The 16,498-nt window shown below is 40.7% G+C and overlaps 1 protein-coding gene across 4 annotated transcripts in view; it reads right to left on the bottom strand.

Moving 5' to 3' along the window:
* Window positions 1-16,498, bottom strand: part of dpy19l3 (dpy-19 like C-mannosyltransferase 3) — a 111,409-nt gene that overhangs the window by 9,815 nt on the left and 85,096 nt on the right. For all 4 annotated transcript variants that reach the window (XM_049602624.1, XM_049602625.1, XM_049602615.1 and 1 more), the window contains one exon: window positions 2,017-2,175. In XM_049602624.1, coding sequence (XP_049458581.1) covers window positions 2,017-2,175 — 159 coding nt within the window. The remainder of the gene's footprint in view (window positions 1-2,016; window positions 2,176-16,498) is intronic.

Raw genomic sequence — 16,498 nt, 5'->3', positions numbered from 1 at the left:
TTTTTCTCCTCACTGACTTGGTCAATCCATGTGAAATTTGGCACAGTGGTAGAGGGTCATGGGAGGGTGCGAATGAAGCACTATTACATCAATTGGCCAAAGAGGGGCGCTATAGCAACCGAATGATATTGCAAACTTTGAATGGGCATATCTCATGCCCCGTATGTCGTAGAGACATGAAACTTTGCACAGAGACGCCTCTCCTCATGAGGAACAAATCTGCCTCATGAGGAGACTCATCGATCTGCATGAAACTCAGTGAACATAATCTAGGGACCAATATCTAAAGTTCCCTCTTGGCAAAAGTTGGAAAACTTACTAAAACTGAGCTTCTATAAGGCAATGAATATTGTGGAGGGCGCGGCTCATCACATAAAGGTGTATAACATCTCAAGGGTTTCATCGATCACCACGCAACTTTGTAGGCATATGACCACACACAATCTGAGGGGACCCCTCCATTATTGACCCCATCAAACAAAATGGGGGTGCTAGAGAGCTAATTTCTTATCTAGGCCTAACCGCCACATCGATTTTTACTGAACTTGGTAGATATGTAGAACGGGACGCCTCAAGGTGACTGGAGAAATTTAACTCTAACTGGCAACTGGGTGGCGCTATAACAACAGAAAAATGCTTAAAAATGGCTAAAATGTGACCGATCGCTGTGGCTCCCCTTGTGGCCAAATGTTTTTTTTTTTTATTTTAATTTTTGGTATGACTAAGTCATGGTATGGTATGTTGTACATAATCACTGAAACTGTCAGTGTGTCATTCTGTCAGTCAGTCATTCTGTCTGTCCCATGTTTTTCTACTCACTGACGTGGTCAATCTATGTGAAACTGCACACAGGCATTGAGGATCGGCATAGGTAGAAGGTGACAAAGCTACCAGTGGGTATGGACTAGTTTTTTTAAAGAATGCAACATACCAAGCAACTGGATCAACCACACCTCCTCACTGAGGTAAAAGTTCCTTGATCAGAGTTGTTCTGAAATTTTCCTACATCACTCCTCAGCTAGGACCTCTTGTTAGAAATTTTTAGGTTATGTCAGGAGCTCTCTGAGAGTATTCTTAGAATGTTTGTGAACACAGTCACAGGTTTTTAGAGCTTCAAAAGCCACACTTGGCAAGTTTTGGGGTTCTTTTGATGTTGTTTTTTGATATTATTATTATTTTTATATTCATTCATGTAAATCACTAGGACTAGGACCACCTGTTGTTTGAAGAGAGAGACACAGCAAGAGAACACAGGAGAGAATTCTGATTCAGTTTCAACTCTTATATCTACCTCAGTAAGAGAGAAAACACGGGGCACGTAGTTTAAAGATGAAAAGAACTATATATATATATATATATATATATATATATATATATATACATTTTTTTTTAGAAAGGGAGACAGACAGATTCAGAGAGAGATTGACACAGATTTGAAAGAGGGGAAAAACAAAAAAGGAAAAGAAATTGAAACACAAAGACATAAAAGTTAGAAAGAAAAAAACAACAGTGAGAGAGAGAAAAAAGAACAAACAGATGTAAACGCAGCATTCCTTCAATAAAGCTGTCTACATGTCAGATGTGTTGTGTATGCTGTGTGACATTTACGCTGTCACAAACAGAGACACACACACCAGCTCTGTGTTTCATGTGTCTTACACCACACTGAGCCAGACAGCCAGACTGAAGCTTGTCTCGCCTCTGGTAATCCAAATAGCCAGTGTGCCGCATCCAACATCAAAATAAAAAGAGATGGGGGGAGGAGGAGGAGCAGGATTGGGGGGGGGGGATGAAAGAGAGAGCGACAGCAAGAGAGTGAGAGACAGTGACGTGCAGATGAGAAGTGAGACTATTGATCTTAGTGGAGGCTGAGAGCTTTCACCCAGTCACAGAAGTTGGCAGTGGGGATGGCACATGCGGCCACACACACACACACACACACACACACACACACACACACACACACGCGCGCGCGCGCTCAATCACGATGAGTCACGTTAAACAAATGCCACCCACATGTCCGTTGGCCAGGTCGAGCAGGTCCCTCAGTCTGCAGCCTCGCCGGTGCCTCCGCTCGTAGCAGATGCTGTTTTCCAGCACCACATAGTCGGCCCCGATAGACCTCAGGATGTCATAGACGTCCTCCGGGGATTGACGAGCATACACCTGATACACCTGCAAAATACACACACACAGAATAGAAGTTGAAGAAGTTTATTTACGTGTGTGGCTTTTTGATTGCTTTTTCCCCCTAAAGATCATCTAGCTCTGTAATTTAACACCAATATTGTTGGAAGGAGAAAACTTCTCTCCTGGAACTCAATTACCAGACACGTTTATTTTCTGAATTACAGTTTTGATGAAAGTTGGTTTAGATTCAATTATAACATGTTTACTGAAAACAGAATCAGGGGAAGAACAAAAACAAGAGTGTTGAAACATAACCAAGCTCAACTTTCTGAAATCTGTTATGGTTCATCTTTTTTTTGTAGCACAAGAAATAAAACTTTTGACCAATTTCACACAACAACACATTTAAATATTCGACCCGTAACAACAGAATTGTTTATCAGGGACAAAACAACCCAGTACTGTTTAAATGAGTTTTGGTTTAAATGAGGGGTGGAAAATTGAAGCGACAAACCAACGTGAAAGTTTCTACATCATGTTCAGAAGACAGCTGTGACTGAAATCACTCTGTTTTTTCAACATGTTGCACTATATTTACCCTCACCGTTTAATCTGAATGTCTGAATTCTGAGTGTGAAATGTATGTGCTATATAGAGCCCTCAAAGACCGGACATAGCCTAAGTAATGTGCGGGGGCTGTAAACTACATTCTGCTAACAATCCCACAGTTATTGTATACTTATGAAAATTAGAGTCATGTGACACATCACCTGCAAAATTTATGGGTGTCTGGATGTCAGTTCACTAGGCCGGTTCTACGCAGGGGCAATAGGGGGCAATGCCCCCTTAAACAAATGTCTTGCCCCCTCAAATCAAATCTGCCAAAAAAGGCACAAAACTAAAAAGTTTTCTCATCTGTCTCCACTCCACCACCAATTACATTTCTCAGTGGTCCTACGTGCCAACAGGAGAGTAAAATCATAATTATACAACAGTTAGTTCCGGCCCTGCAATCTGTTTGGTCGAGAGACAGTAAAACTGTGATGATATTGGAGTACAACATCACGGTTATTTCACTGTGTATGTATCACTCCGCCTCACAGCTGATTGCAATCAACAATCAAATCAAAACTGACGGTTAGTGTCAGTTAGGTCAGCAGTTGCGTTGCAGGCTAATTAATTCATCCACTGTCAAACAGCCAAAAATATGGATTTATTTCCTAAAATAAGTTTTGAATTGAACTATGAATGGTCATCAGAGGAAGATGAGGGAGAGGAGAAGCTGAATCCATCTGAGCACACATCCAGGTTTGTCAGTGTTTCATCAGCGGAGCTCAATGACTTGGAGAAAAGCAACATACTGTCAGATCAGAAGGCAGAGTCGGCTGTGCCTGTGAAGCCACAGTCCACCATGCAGTCACCAGAGACTTATTTCACCGGCTGCACAATTAATGGAAACGTGCAGATAAATGTGTATAAAGGGTAAGTGCCTGGCGCACCATGTTTGCGTTACATAGCAACGGTGACAGCGGAGTCCTGAGGGAACTATTTTTGTTGGCGGAAGACAAATAAAATGCTTAAATTATCTATTTTGTCCTCATTTTTCAACATTTCTTAATCAGCCTTGCTTATTTAACTGTTGAACTGTTGTATAAATATAACTGTCTTCGGCACTCGGCCTGTGGCCTCGTGCCTACAACCGAATCACAGCCGTGACGATATCACAGTACAACATCACTCCCTCTCGTGTGATATTGCTTAATTATAAGACTCATAAAAGCTATATTGACTGTGTTTATTAGCGTTTTTTAATTGTGCAATGAAAGTCATGGATAATACAAAGTGAAGACATATATGATATATTTGTTCATCCTTGTAAAGTGAACAGCCTGGACACATCTGCAGCAGCCGGCCCCGCCCCTTTGGCCACTACAAGCGCCTGCTGGAGCTGCTGCCAGGCAGCGCGATGCCAGCGACCTGAGCGACCACTGGCGCTCATGACGCTTTTGGTGTGAATGCACAGTTACTGTCTGCAGTCGGCAGAGACCCTCCCCCCAGTAAACACCCAATCACTGTTTAGTATGCAAATGAGCCAAGATGCATCTGCATCAGGTTTCTCAGTCTCAGTGAGGCAGAATGCAGCAGTAGGTGAAGCTCAGTTAAACTCGTCGTAGCGTCTCGTGTTATGAGATACTTAATATGTAGTTAACAACAAAGAGTGAGCCTGTCAGTGCGAACGTTTCTTCAATCACACAAGCACAGCGAGAGATGAGTGCCTGCTGTATGTCACATACTGAGGACAAATGCCCTGTGTGTGCCAGACCCCAACATAAAGCCCCGCCCAGCCTCTAGTTCTGCATGCTGGTTTTTGATAATCACAGCGATTTTTACAAAGCTTTTATTAACTTTTCACTCCTGCAGCTTTCAGCAGCTCGAAGGAGAGTGAAGAGAAATCTGTTAAATTGCTGGCAAAATAAACAAAAAAAGAAAAAAAAATGACAAAAAACAAAACAAAACAAAAAAATATAAAATGTTCTGCTCTAGCCTATATCTGTTGTGTTTGTAAGTTTGATAAGTTTTTTTTTTTATAAGACTAGCTTTGTGCCTATAGTGAGGTTATTGTAATTATTAGGTTCAAATTTATTTTTAATATGTCTAGATGCCTAATGGCCATCCAATAAGATAAATGTTAAGATGTTGGTTGTGCCTGGATGAAGGATGTTTTTATTTTATTTTTTCTTAATTTTTATTTTATTTTTTGTTTATTTTATTTTTCAGTTTTCCTCCCTGAGGGATTGCCACCTTATTGTGGTCAGGGGGTTTGTGTGCCTCAGTGACCCTAAGAGCTATACCAGCAGGAGCTTAGTCTTCAGGTGGGACACCCAAGTTGGACAGGTCTTAGGGTAGAGGCCCGACAAAGTGCAATCCATTTCTTTGGTTGGGGGTTGGACACACAGCTAACAACAACCCAATTCCATGTAGAAAACACTGTTATCAACAACAAAATAAGCAGCGAGCACATTTGAGACCACAGTGCTTTGACACCCTCTATAGGGCACTCACACAGCGTCCCCACATCCTGCGAGTGAGTGAGTGAGTGAGTGAGTGACCTTTATTTGTCAGCTCTACCTATGGCAAAAATGTGCTGGAGCATGATGCCCCCTTCACATTTATGACTGCCCCCTCATATGTGCCTGCCTAGAACCGGGCTTGTTCACGAGAGTAAACTACTGAGTGTCCATCAGATAGGAAGTGATGAATGAGTTCATTTTAAGAGTCAGAGTCGGATCTGGCTACTAACTGAGGGATGACTAACACTATTTTATTATTTACTTATATAAAAATCAAAACAATTTTTTTTTAATATTTCTGTTAGGGGTGTGCCATATTATATTGTTCACAGTGATACTAATATAATTTTTAATATGACATGAAAATTCATATTATGATACTTGAGATATTTCAACTTATTAACATGTTGATATCATACTGTTACCCACGGCAACAACAAGCATGACTGAAAGCAAAACTTTGACTCTGAAGAGCAGCTTCACTAGTGTGGAATGAACTGTGGTGTCGTCAGGCCTGGGTGTCCTGAATGTTTTATGAACAGCCCTGGCCTTCTCAGACTCTTTTAGCAAGTTACCGCTCAGAGGGAACTCATTCAGCGTCTCCTCTGGCAGCAGCACATTGTCTCTCTCTCTCCTCTCATGCCATGGGCACACGAGAGTCGCTGTCGGCAAGTGACTTTGTCACAAACCTTTAGTAATGTAAACCCACGTGATGCTCGTGGCTCGACAAAAACAACATATATGTGAATGTGCAGTAGTTATGGTAGCATAACAGTCTGTCACAGGTTATAGCATGATGATTAGAGGAGAAATGGCACAGCATAAAGGTCCAGATGTCCCAGGGTACATTTTTTTGTACTTAGGAACTGTGTAAATGTTTAATTTGCGGTATATTTTATTTTGTTGTACTATTAATATTGTGTACAGAATCTGAATTACATTCTGAGTTACTGTTTTACAAACTAAAGAAATGAGAGATAATTTTTGTCACCTTTTTAATGAATATTTGAAGGCAAACTGTTGAAACAAACATGTTAAACTATATTATTTATTTTGCTGCACTTCTGTGTTAATTAATAACACATTTTTTTCTTTTAGTCAACACACTACCATGCTCACGACAGCAACGCTAACATACCGCTTAACAGGTTTAGCAGTCGTGTATATCTAAATCTATATCTATATATTTTTTTAGAATATTTGTTCAATAATGTCCAAAAAACTGTAGAGGGGTAAAAAATAAACGTGGATGAATGCTGCTGCCATCTATGTCTAAACGTGTTACCTGCACAGCTCACTGAGATGCTTTCATATTGTTCATTTTAACTTTGAAAGGATACACGTCTTTTCACAGCTAAGGCCAGCAATTTGTGCGAATCGCATGTCAATTTGAAATGTCAACTCAAGGCCATCTATTCTCTGTAAGCCCACCCACACCTCCTTCAGAAACTTTGGTATATAGCAGTGCAGGTTTTTTTTTTTTTTTTTTTTTTTTGCAACAGTTTCAATTTCTATGAATGTTGGGACGCCCATAGAAATAAGGCAACATATAAAATAATGACTATTCGCTATCAGTAGATTTCCTCAGACATCAGTGTCGAAATTCTTTTCATACAGTCACACAGTAAAATGGATACTGATCTTGCAAAAACCGTGTCCTCTCTGACAAATAAAGTAAAGATTATAAAGACAACAAATGTAAAGAGAACATCTATAGCAGCAATTGCTTGCAATGGCAAGTAGCCAACAAAAAAAGGTTTAACATGCTTGGTTGTCAAGGTAACATATAACCTGTCATTTCCAAGTGCTTTAGATTAAAGTATGTTGTGGACATAAAACATGTCAGAAGTCTAGTCTCTGTGAAAGATATACTGCAAAACCAGACCATGTAGGATAAGCAATAGCATTACGATAATTATTATTATCTTACTATATAATGACAAAAACTCTGTCTGTCTGTGGGTGTGTCTGTCCCACGTTTTTCTACTCACTGACGTGGTCAATCTATGTGAAACTGCACATAGGCATTGAGGATTAGCATAGGTAGAAGGTGACGAAGCTAATTTTCCAAAAAATTACACCATTATTAGTATATTCTTTTACAAAGTTGATGCATTCACCCCACAAGTTACTGCGCACGCGCGTTGATATATGTATCCACCTCCAACGGACATCAGCTGTAGCCGAGCAGCAGAGTTACACTGTGCACGCGTGTTAATATATGCATCCACCTCAAACAGACACCATCTCAGCTGCAGCCGATGAAGGTAGGCTTATTAATTACATTTACACTGATAAAACGTGCACATTGATGTCACATTGACAAGCTAACCAATTGCCATGTTGTGTAGGTGTATGTGCGCGTGGGAAGTTGCCCCATGCCCCTCAGCTTTGTGTGTCTGTGTGTTCGTGAGTATAGCTAGGGGAGACCGGGGTCAGTTGTTAAGCGGGGTCAGTTCTTATGCCAACAGAGACGCACAGGGAAGAGCTCGCTCGACAGACACACCAGAACAGCCAGCTACACTATAATGAAAGGGAAGCCTGAACTAACCTCAAATGGACATCAGCTGTAGCCAAGCAGTGGAGTTACACTGTGCATGCGCGTTAATATAAGCATCCACCTCAGACAGACATCAGCTGCAGCCGATAAAGGTAGGGTTATCTTACTATAAAATGACGAACACTCTGTCTGTGTGTCTGTTCCGAGTTTTTCTCCTCACTGACTTGGTCAATCCATGTGAAATTTGGCACAGTGGTAGAGGGTCATGGGAGGATGCGAATGAAGCACTATTACATCAATTGGCAAAAGAGGGGCGCTATAGCAACCGAATGATATTGCAAACTTTGAATGGGCATATCTCATGCCCCGTATGTCGTAGAGACATGAAACTTTGCACAGAGATGCCTCTCCTCATGAGGAACAAATTTGCCTAAGAACCCATAACTTCCAGTTATATAGATTTCCTCCATTTTGAATTTTTTGAAAAACACTTAAAATCGATCTCTTCCTAGGAACATAATCTAGGGATCAATATCTAAAGTTCTCTCTTGGCAAAAGTTGGAAAACTTACTAAAACTGAGCTTCTATAAGGCAATGACTTTTCTGCCTTTCAGCGTGCTACCTCAACTACTAATGTACAGTTTTAGCCCACTAACTATCCCACTATTGGCAATGGTACTACTGTACTTTCAATAAAGCAATCGTACAGTCAAATTCACAAAAACTGTCTGAATACATTGCTCTTCTTAATGGGTTCAGTTGACTATTTATTCTGCAATTCCCTATGACCTGTATCCCAAACATACACCATGTGAAACTGTACGTGGGCAACTGTGCACTCAAAGGGTATGAACTAGTTACTATTATTATTGTTATTACCAGCAATGGAAGCATATCAGCTCACTGTCTTTCCTGAGAGATCTACTGAGCCCTGTTATTATAAGATGTCCACTAAAAACTGACACTTAAGCTGGGTATTAAAGGCCATGCATCACATTCAAAGCTTCAGTTGAGGTTTTCCAATAAAGAAAAGAAAAAAGAAAAAAAAAAGACAGTACAACACTCAAATGGAGCACTGAAGCATTGAAGCTTTGAACTCTTTGGTACAACACTACAACATATGATAAACACACCTGGACTCTGTTCAGTCCAGTCTTCACTGATGAAAACCAGTGCAATAAAGTTCAGCATTTACACTCATTACAAATACATGGCCCTATCCATGGGATATATGACCACACTGTAACTTTTGTCTCCAGTGAGTAGAGTTGAGTGTGGATTTATTATAGTGAAAACAACGATGATTGGGTGATAATGCAAACACTCAATTTTCAGTGGAATGCGTGTAATGGGAATATTTGTTTCGGCTTTTGTGTGAAAGGTTTGAATGCGAAAAATAAAAAATGACATTCTAAATATTTCTTACTGTCAGTAAAGCTCACGAAAACACCCAAACCAACTATAAACTGATCAAATATTGTGTGTGTATCAAAGTCTGGTATGTATATCCTCTGTGCCATAGAGCTCTATCATTGTCCAAAAACTATTATGAAAATATCAGTGAGCGACACTGTTGCATGGGTCGACATGATCACACTGTAGTTTATTTTGAGTACATCCTACATACACCATCTTGCTGCTGTACATACTCACAAGAGTAACAAATATATATTAATCCACCACTGAGAATAGTCCCCAGCAAGCGCATGATTTCATTATTTCTCATTTTAGTTCATGGGCCTGTTACGGCCGCTGGCCTGTGTGTTGTTTTTCTTTGTGTCCCGCCTCTCCCTCATTACAGGTGGATCAGCACACCTGAAGCCACTTCAAAATGGGGGAACCATAAAAAGCGGAAGGACTGGCTGCGAGTTGGTTGTTCATTGGACTGTGGCAGCAGAGCTGTGTGTGTGGCGCGTGTTGTCAGGTAGCCTAGAAGCATTTTCGCGTTAAACGGCCGGTGAGTACTCCCTTGGTGTGGAAGGCAGGGTGTTTGGTAGTTGCTGCTTTGTTGGCCCGAATTCACGTTTTCTATTGCTTTTGTTTTATAGGTGGTCCGGCTACTCATTTGGAGCAGCTCGCTTTACATTCGCATTATATTCTGTTTTTTTGTAAATAAATAACTGTCCAGTTAAAGTTAACCTGCTCTACTCTCTCCTTCTTCCAAAAACACCCGGTAAACATTTTATGTTACTCCCCTCATCCCCTGGGCTCAAACGGGGGCCACACACAGCACAATTTGATCTCAGATGGGCCGGACCAATAAAACCATCACACAGTAGCTTATAAACACCATCAGCTCTAATGTTTTCCCTTTTTTGTGTAAAGCATTACAATTACATTCTGTAGACATTAATCTTTTTACTAAACAGATGAACAGTCTGAGATGTCTTAAGAAAAAAAAGTTCAGTTTCAACTGTCTCAGATTTTCCCCATTCAGTCAGTCTAATTCTCACTGTCATTACATGTGCATTTATCCGCACATTTCCTGATACAGATTCTTTTGAACTGAAGTTGCTGATTGACAACATTTTTGCACAGTGTTAGATATCTTTAAACATACTCACAGTAAGTATTCTTTGATATATCAGAGAACTGTATTCTGGTCAGGGGTCTATATAGTAGGCCGGATTGGACCATTTGGCGGGCTGGTTCTGGCCCACTGGCTATATGTTTTACACCCCTACACTATTTCATCCTGTTAGAGCCCAGTTGTTTGAGGAAATTTTGTATTTGTGACTCCTTTTAACACAAATGAATTTGGAGCTGAGAATCTCAGACAAGATAGGGAAGTAATAAAGTATTGAGAGGTGACATAACGCATTGTTGGTCTTGGTCTTGGTCTTTTCATGGGATTTGCTGGCAAAAAGACAAAATACAGACTAATACAGGCACTCTCCTTAAAACCTCTGAATTACACTATGTTCTTTGATTTTCTGGAGAAAACACGCTCTACCTTTTCTGCTTAGGAAACCCTGTACACAGTTTTCTTGGAAGGGTGTATTTGTGCTACTGTTTACATACTCTAAAAATAAACCTTTTTAAAGGCTGCTTCCCAATTCAGAATGTATGCCTGCTGGGTATATGAATTAATTCAGAAAGACAAAAAAAAAAAAAAAAAAAAAAAAAGAACTGTGTTCTTTGTCCACTAATGAATTACTTTGTGAAACATCATTAAGGTTCTTACAAATGTCTGAAAATGCATTTTACAGTTTTCCTTCTCAATGCCACACACAGACACACACACACTTAGAGCCCACAAGGTCTGCACCAGTGTTGTGGATCATTAATGAGCTCCACACTAAGCTCAGGCCTGGCCAGCGGCTCAGCTCGGCTGACTTCCCACTGGGAGGCAAAACATAAGCTCATCTACCCAAGAGATGACCCACACACTACTTCCTGCTCATTGTGAAAAAGACACACAAACGCACAAACACAAATGAATAACAGGGAAGCTAATTTAGTTTTTCTATCAGTCCTGTGTGGTTGTGTTTACAGCTTGTTTTTGTGATCTGTTTTTGTGATTTGGATGTCAAGTTTTGTATTGCAAATTCTTATAATCTGGCTAATATCAGATGCAAATTCACACAAACGAAAAAAAACAGACATTTTGAAAACATATTTAATGCAATTTAAAAAAAAACAATTAAATGAGTAAAATCAACAGAATCAAACTGAAAGATTTCATTTACTCAGTTTGCTTTGAAAAGTGGTTTTCTCCATTAATGTAAACCCTTTGCAAAAACAATGTTCTTCTGCAGCATTTCTCCCATACATTACTAAGATGCACTCAAGGGCGAGCGTCACCATTCATCTCTCCTTTACTGGAGTGCAGCATTTTCAAGCTCCATTTTCCCCACGTTACTACTCAGTCTGATTTAATGGATGCACACTGTGCATCTTCTGATCCCATATTCATTCACACAATCAGAGCAGGTCACTGGCCCCCATCTGCAGACAAGTCCCTTGTCTCTCACACAAGACACTGGCACAGAGCTGGGTGAGATGGATGAATGAGGCAATGTGGTTTTAGTTGCAGTCACATAATAGTGATTTCTCTGCTATTACAGCAACAGCTCAAGCTCTGGGAAAAGACTTTGATTCCAGTAGCAAAACAAAAGCTAATGGTTGTATAGTACCACAATAAAATGGGGACCATGAAAAGACACATCAAATAATGTGTATCTATACTTTAACACTTTTATAGTTACCATGGCAGAAAGGCTAATTTGGTCTTCCTGAGTGTAACATGACATGATTTGGTCTGATATATAAACATTCTGAACAGCCTGACTTTCAGATTTTAGATTCACTGTCAAGACTTTAATGCAAACATAAATTAAAGACAATCAGAAAAATACATAAAGCTGTCTGTTTTACTGAAGTGATAAATGAAAATGTTCTTGGGAATAGGGTTGGGGAAGAAAATCGAATCTCTAAAGTATTGCTTTTTTAAATTCTTTTTCTTTTTTTTTTTTAAATGTCTGAATCAATATATTCTAAATGTGGAGGTGGATAGAAGTTGCTGCTTTACTGTTGTAATCTACAAGTAACGTGACATCATATCCCTTTCAAGAAAAATAAAGCCGAAGCAAGAAAGCAGAAAATAGCAGACACTGTAAGGACAGAGACCTTCAGCTGCCCAGATAGCACCCAGACTTCAGCCAGTGCAGTGCAAACTCCCCACTGGATAAGTAAACTTTCTGTTGCTGCTGTTACACAGATTTAGGCTTGTGCCGGTTTGAAAATTTTCCAACTGGTTTGATTTAAAGCCAAATATCTAACCGAACTGATGTATCGAATTATATACATTATTTTACCACAGGGGGTCGCATTTGAGCTATTTTTCCCAATAAAAGCCCATTATAGGTGTAATGCGCTTCCAATCCACTAGGTGGCAGTAATGCTGTATTAACCGCCAATACACACAAGGTTACACAAGAAGAAGAAGACATAGAAGGACACCAAGGAACCTTCCTCCGACTCCGCTCTCTCAGTAGAGACACGGCGGTTGAGAGGGCCGAGCGAGAGGATGTTCCTGTAGTAGTCCCAGCAGTACCAGGAACTTCTTCAGTGGAAACGGGTTACTAGGGCAACAAACTGAATGACTGCTGACTCCCTCGCACTTTTCCCCGCCCCCAATGAAATTTGATCTCTCGCAGCAGCAGCAGACAGCGGAGCGGACCGGTTTATCCGGTTGACATGAATTAAACTGGGTGGAGCTCTTAAACCAGACCGAACCGGTTAAACCGGAAATCGGCACAAACCTACACAGATTAGACCCAGTCCAATGTGAACCCCAGAACTGGTGTTTGCACTGGCTGAATTTGAGGTGCTACAGCTGCTTCTTAGTCTGTCTCCAGAGCTTCCACTCTCCCTTTGGCGAAGTAGTCTCGGGGTGGGAAGAGGCTGAGGGACTGCTGGATGCACTAGCTAGCGAATTCTAGCCTTATTTGTGGTCTGACAAACAGAGAGAGCAGCGCTGTTCAAATCAATGCACTGCATGCAGCTTTTCAACTGAATAAGATTTAACCCATTTTAAATACTGAAAAAGAAAAAAAAAACAGACAGAGAAAATAAATAGGTGGCTGTTAATGCTCAAATTGAGGTAACCGCTACAAATAAATCAATGTATGAGAAATACTGCGAGACAATACTGCGAGGCAGCTACATTTAGCTGCATGCATAGCATGCAGCTAAATGTAGCATTATTTGTATTGTATTTGTATTTGTATTATTGTACATGTACATATAAGTAAGTAAGTAAAGTTTATTTAATATAACATCTTTCACAGAATAAGGTCACAAAGTGCTTAACTGAATTAAAATAAGACCATAACAACAGTTAATTATTTATTAATTTATTTACCACTTTTCTTTGCAGTGTATGATGCTGCTGAAATGAAATCAGAGAGAATGATTGACCTCATGTGCAATGTTTTTGAAATTATGTCTCTTGATACACAGTCTCTACAAATGTACAATTTAATTTTCTCCCACGGTGTTAAAAAAGTAAACAAAAATGGCAATAAACATTAATATGGAATCATAATACTTGTAGAATCAAATTGCTTAAAAATTGCACTACATATGGAATCAGCACCCAAGTATTGACAATATCAACTAGGTCTTATACTGTCAGCACCTAAGCTTCATATATCACAATTTCAAGAGTCCTTAGACAAAAAAGTAGCTGTTAGAATTGCATTTTGCAGCACAAAGTGATACTTGGAGGCAGCGTAGTTACAACAAAGTCAATTCAAGAACTGGGAATACAAGAAGATTTGCTATGAGCTAGGTTTGCTGTGGCAGCTGGTGTTATTGGTGTTGCATGGTGTTCGGGCATACACCAATTACACAATGAAGACCAGCCCCTAAAGGATATTGCCATTACAACAATTAATGCACATTCAGCGCGACCTTGCAATTTTGTCCAATCACACAACTTTACCGCATGTTAGAGTATTAAAAACGAGTGAAATGTCATTTCACTGTAGAGTTGTGAGCAGCTCACTGATTCACTCTGCCCTTCTTTCTGTCCCTTTTGACACACAGATTGCACTATAGGACCGCTACTAAGTCCCTTCTGGATGCCTCCTTTGCATTTTTACCCAGAACCAAACAACAGCAGCATCATGCCACTCTGGTGTGTGATTTTAAATAGCATGCTGGCATCGCAGAAGCAAAAGAGGCGTGACAGGTGTGACATGGAACACAAAAGCATCAGCCTCTAGTGTGACATAAAACATACGAGTCTGCAGTGCTTTCTAAACAATAACAATGACATTAGCATGGCAGTAACAATCATTTACAGCCCGTTATATGGCAGCTGATCTCGTCCAATACTTGGAGGGTAAGGAGCTCCTGGACCTCGGGGTTTTACATTTTCTGCTGCTGGGCTTCATCTTTGTGTTGGCTGCTAACTGCTATCAGCTACTTTTTAAATCTGCCGCAACAGGTCACACATATAACACTTCGTCAAAATGTCACATCCATGCCACCCATGATTCCGTAATGCCAGCTGTCCATAAATGAAGCGCTGTTATAACCTCCGATGCTGCCTTAAAGGCGAGACAACTCTGCCCTCCCAGTGGCATAACAGCGATAAAATTCCTGCCTTGTTGAGGTAGTGTAAAAGAGGCTTCTGTTTTTCATGAGACTACTGCTATGGGAACAGAGCTCTGTGCCTGGGACAGTCACACACATACACACAGTGACGGGCCTAACTGTTAGCATCACACGGCTAACATTATCCAATGTTTATTGACAGGTTTACCGACAGAATCAAGCTGTTTCAGTGTCAGTGTGAGATTAACAGCCAATGACAGACATTGCTGTGGGGCTTTTGTCCAAGTAGCAAAATATGACAAGTAGCGGTAAGATCATGTTGCGTTGTGTTAGCTCGTGCTAACCGAGCAGAGAGAGCAGGAGGAGAGAAGCTCATACAGACAGCCCTTTAGGGCTGTGACAAACAGCAGAGGCAGCTGATTGCTAGCAATTCTGTGGAAAACACTAAATGTTCATGATAAGCCTCACAACTATTCTTGCAATTTTCACTTGCTCCCACAATTTTATTGCAAAAAAAACACCACAACATGCATCACATGTTGGGGCAGCAGTAGCTCAATCCATGAGACTTTGGTTGGGAAACAGAGAGCTGCCAGCTCAAGTCCTTGTTGAGACCAAACTTTGAGTGTGGACTGGTAGCTAGAGAGGAGCCAGTTCACCGAGGCACCCCCGAGCCACGAACTGAACCGCCAAACGCCCAGGGCGCATGTCCATAGGCAGCCCCCTCGCTCTGATATCTCTCCATTTAATGCATGTATAGGCCCTGTTTGTGCATGTGTGTGTATTTCAGGTATGTGACAGGTGTGTATGTGACAACAAAGTAAAGAAAATTTTGATTTCCCTTTGGGGGTTAATTAACAATATCTTCTTCTTCTTGTAATTTTTAAGAAAAGCTGCTATGAAATCAGGCATTTGAGGCCATAACAATCCCAAAATCAGCCTGTGAAATCTTCTATCCCACATTCATCAAATATATAAAAACTATACTTAGTCGGACAATGGACGCTACTGTTTTAAACTGAAAGTGTTCAGCACTGTGCAGCAGTAGCAGCGGAGTCACAGCACAGAGCTCTGCCAGAAGCAAGCTGGGACCTTGTGCACAAAGCAATATTCAGGGAACTGCGTAACCAGGGTGAGTGCAAGCCTAATGTTGCAAAGACCAAGAAGATGATGTGGGAAGAAGCATTCATCCTCGAGTAGAGAGCACATCACGTGAGAGAAGAGGAAGATTAAGAGGTTGAGGAAGCTGCTGCCCAAAAACTGTAACAAGTTTATTAAAAAGAAAAGCAGGCACTGCCACACCAACTATTCCTAATTGTTCAAAGTGATGGGAAGATCTAAAGATCAACATTAAAAGATCAAAGTAAGCACTCCACACTGAGCCCCCTGTGGAGCGTCATCAACAAGTAACTTTTCTTATAAAACCCACTGACACAAGTGGTGTTCTAGGTTCATTAACTGGTTGAAAAAAAATCCTCACCATGGCATCCCTACTCTCACATTTAGGTGGAGACGGACTACATCAGCTTGAGCTGAAAATATTTCACCTTGAGTGAAAAGTTGTGGTTTTCCCGAAGTTTCACTGACACCATGAATATGGAGGCAGGAGCAGAACGGAGAGGGTCTGGAGGAAAATAAGTGGAAATCATGGCAACCCTGGCAGTCAGAGCTGTCACACATCAGTCATCAGTAGAGAGACTTGTCCATTGAATGCTTGAGGACACAAGATTGC

The sequence above is a fragment of the Epinephelus fuscoguttatus genome, linkage group LG2, assembly GCF_011397635.1.
Source record: "Epinephelus fuscoguttatus linkage group LG2, E.fuscoguttatus.final_Chr_v1".
Lineage (NCBI taxonomy): Eukaryota > Metazoa > Chordata > Actinopteri > Perciformes > Serranidae > Epinephelus > Epinephelus fuscoguttatus.
The sequence above is the reverse complement of the archived record's forward strand: the minus strand, read 5'-3'. Positions and strand labels throughout refer to the sequence as shown.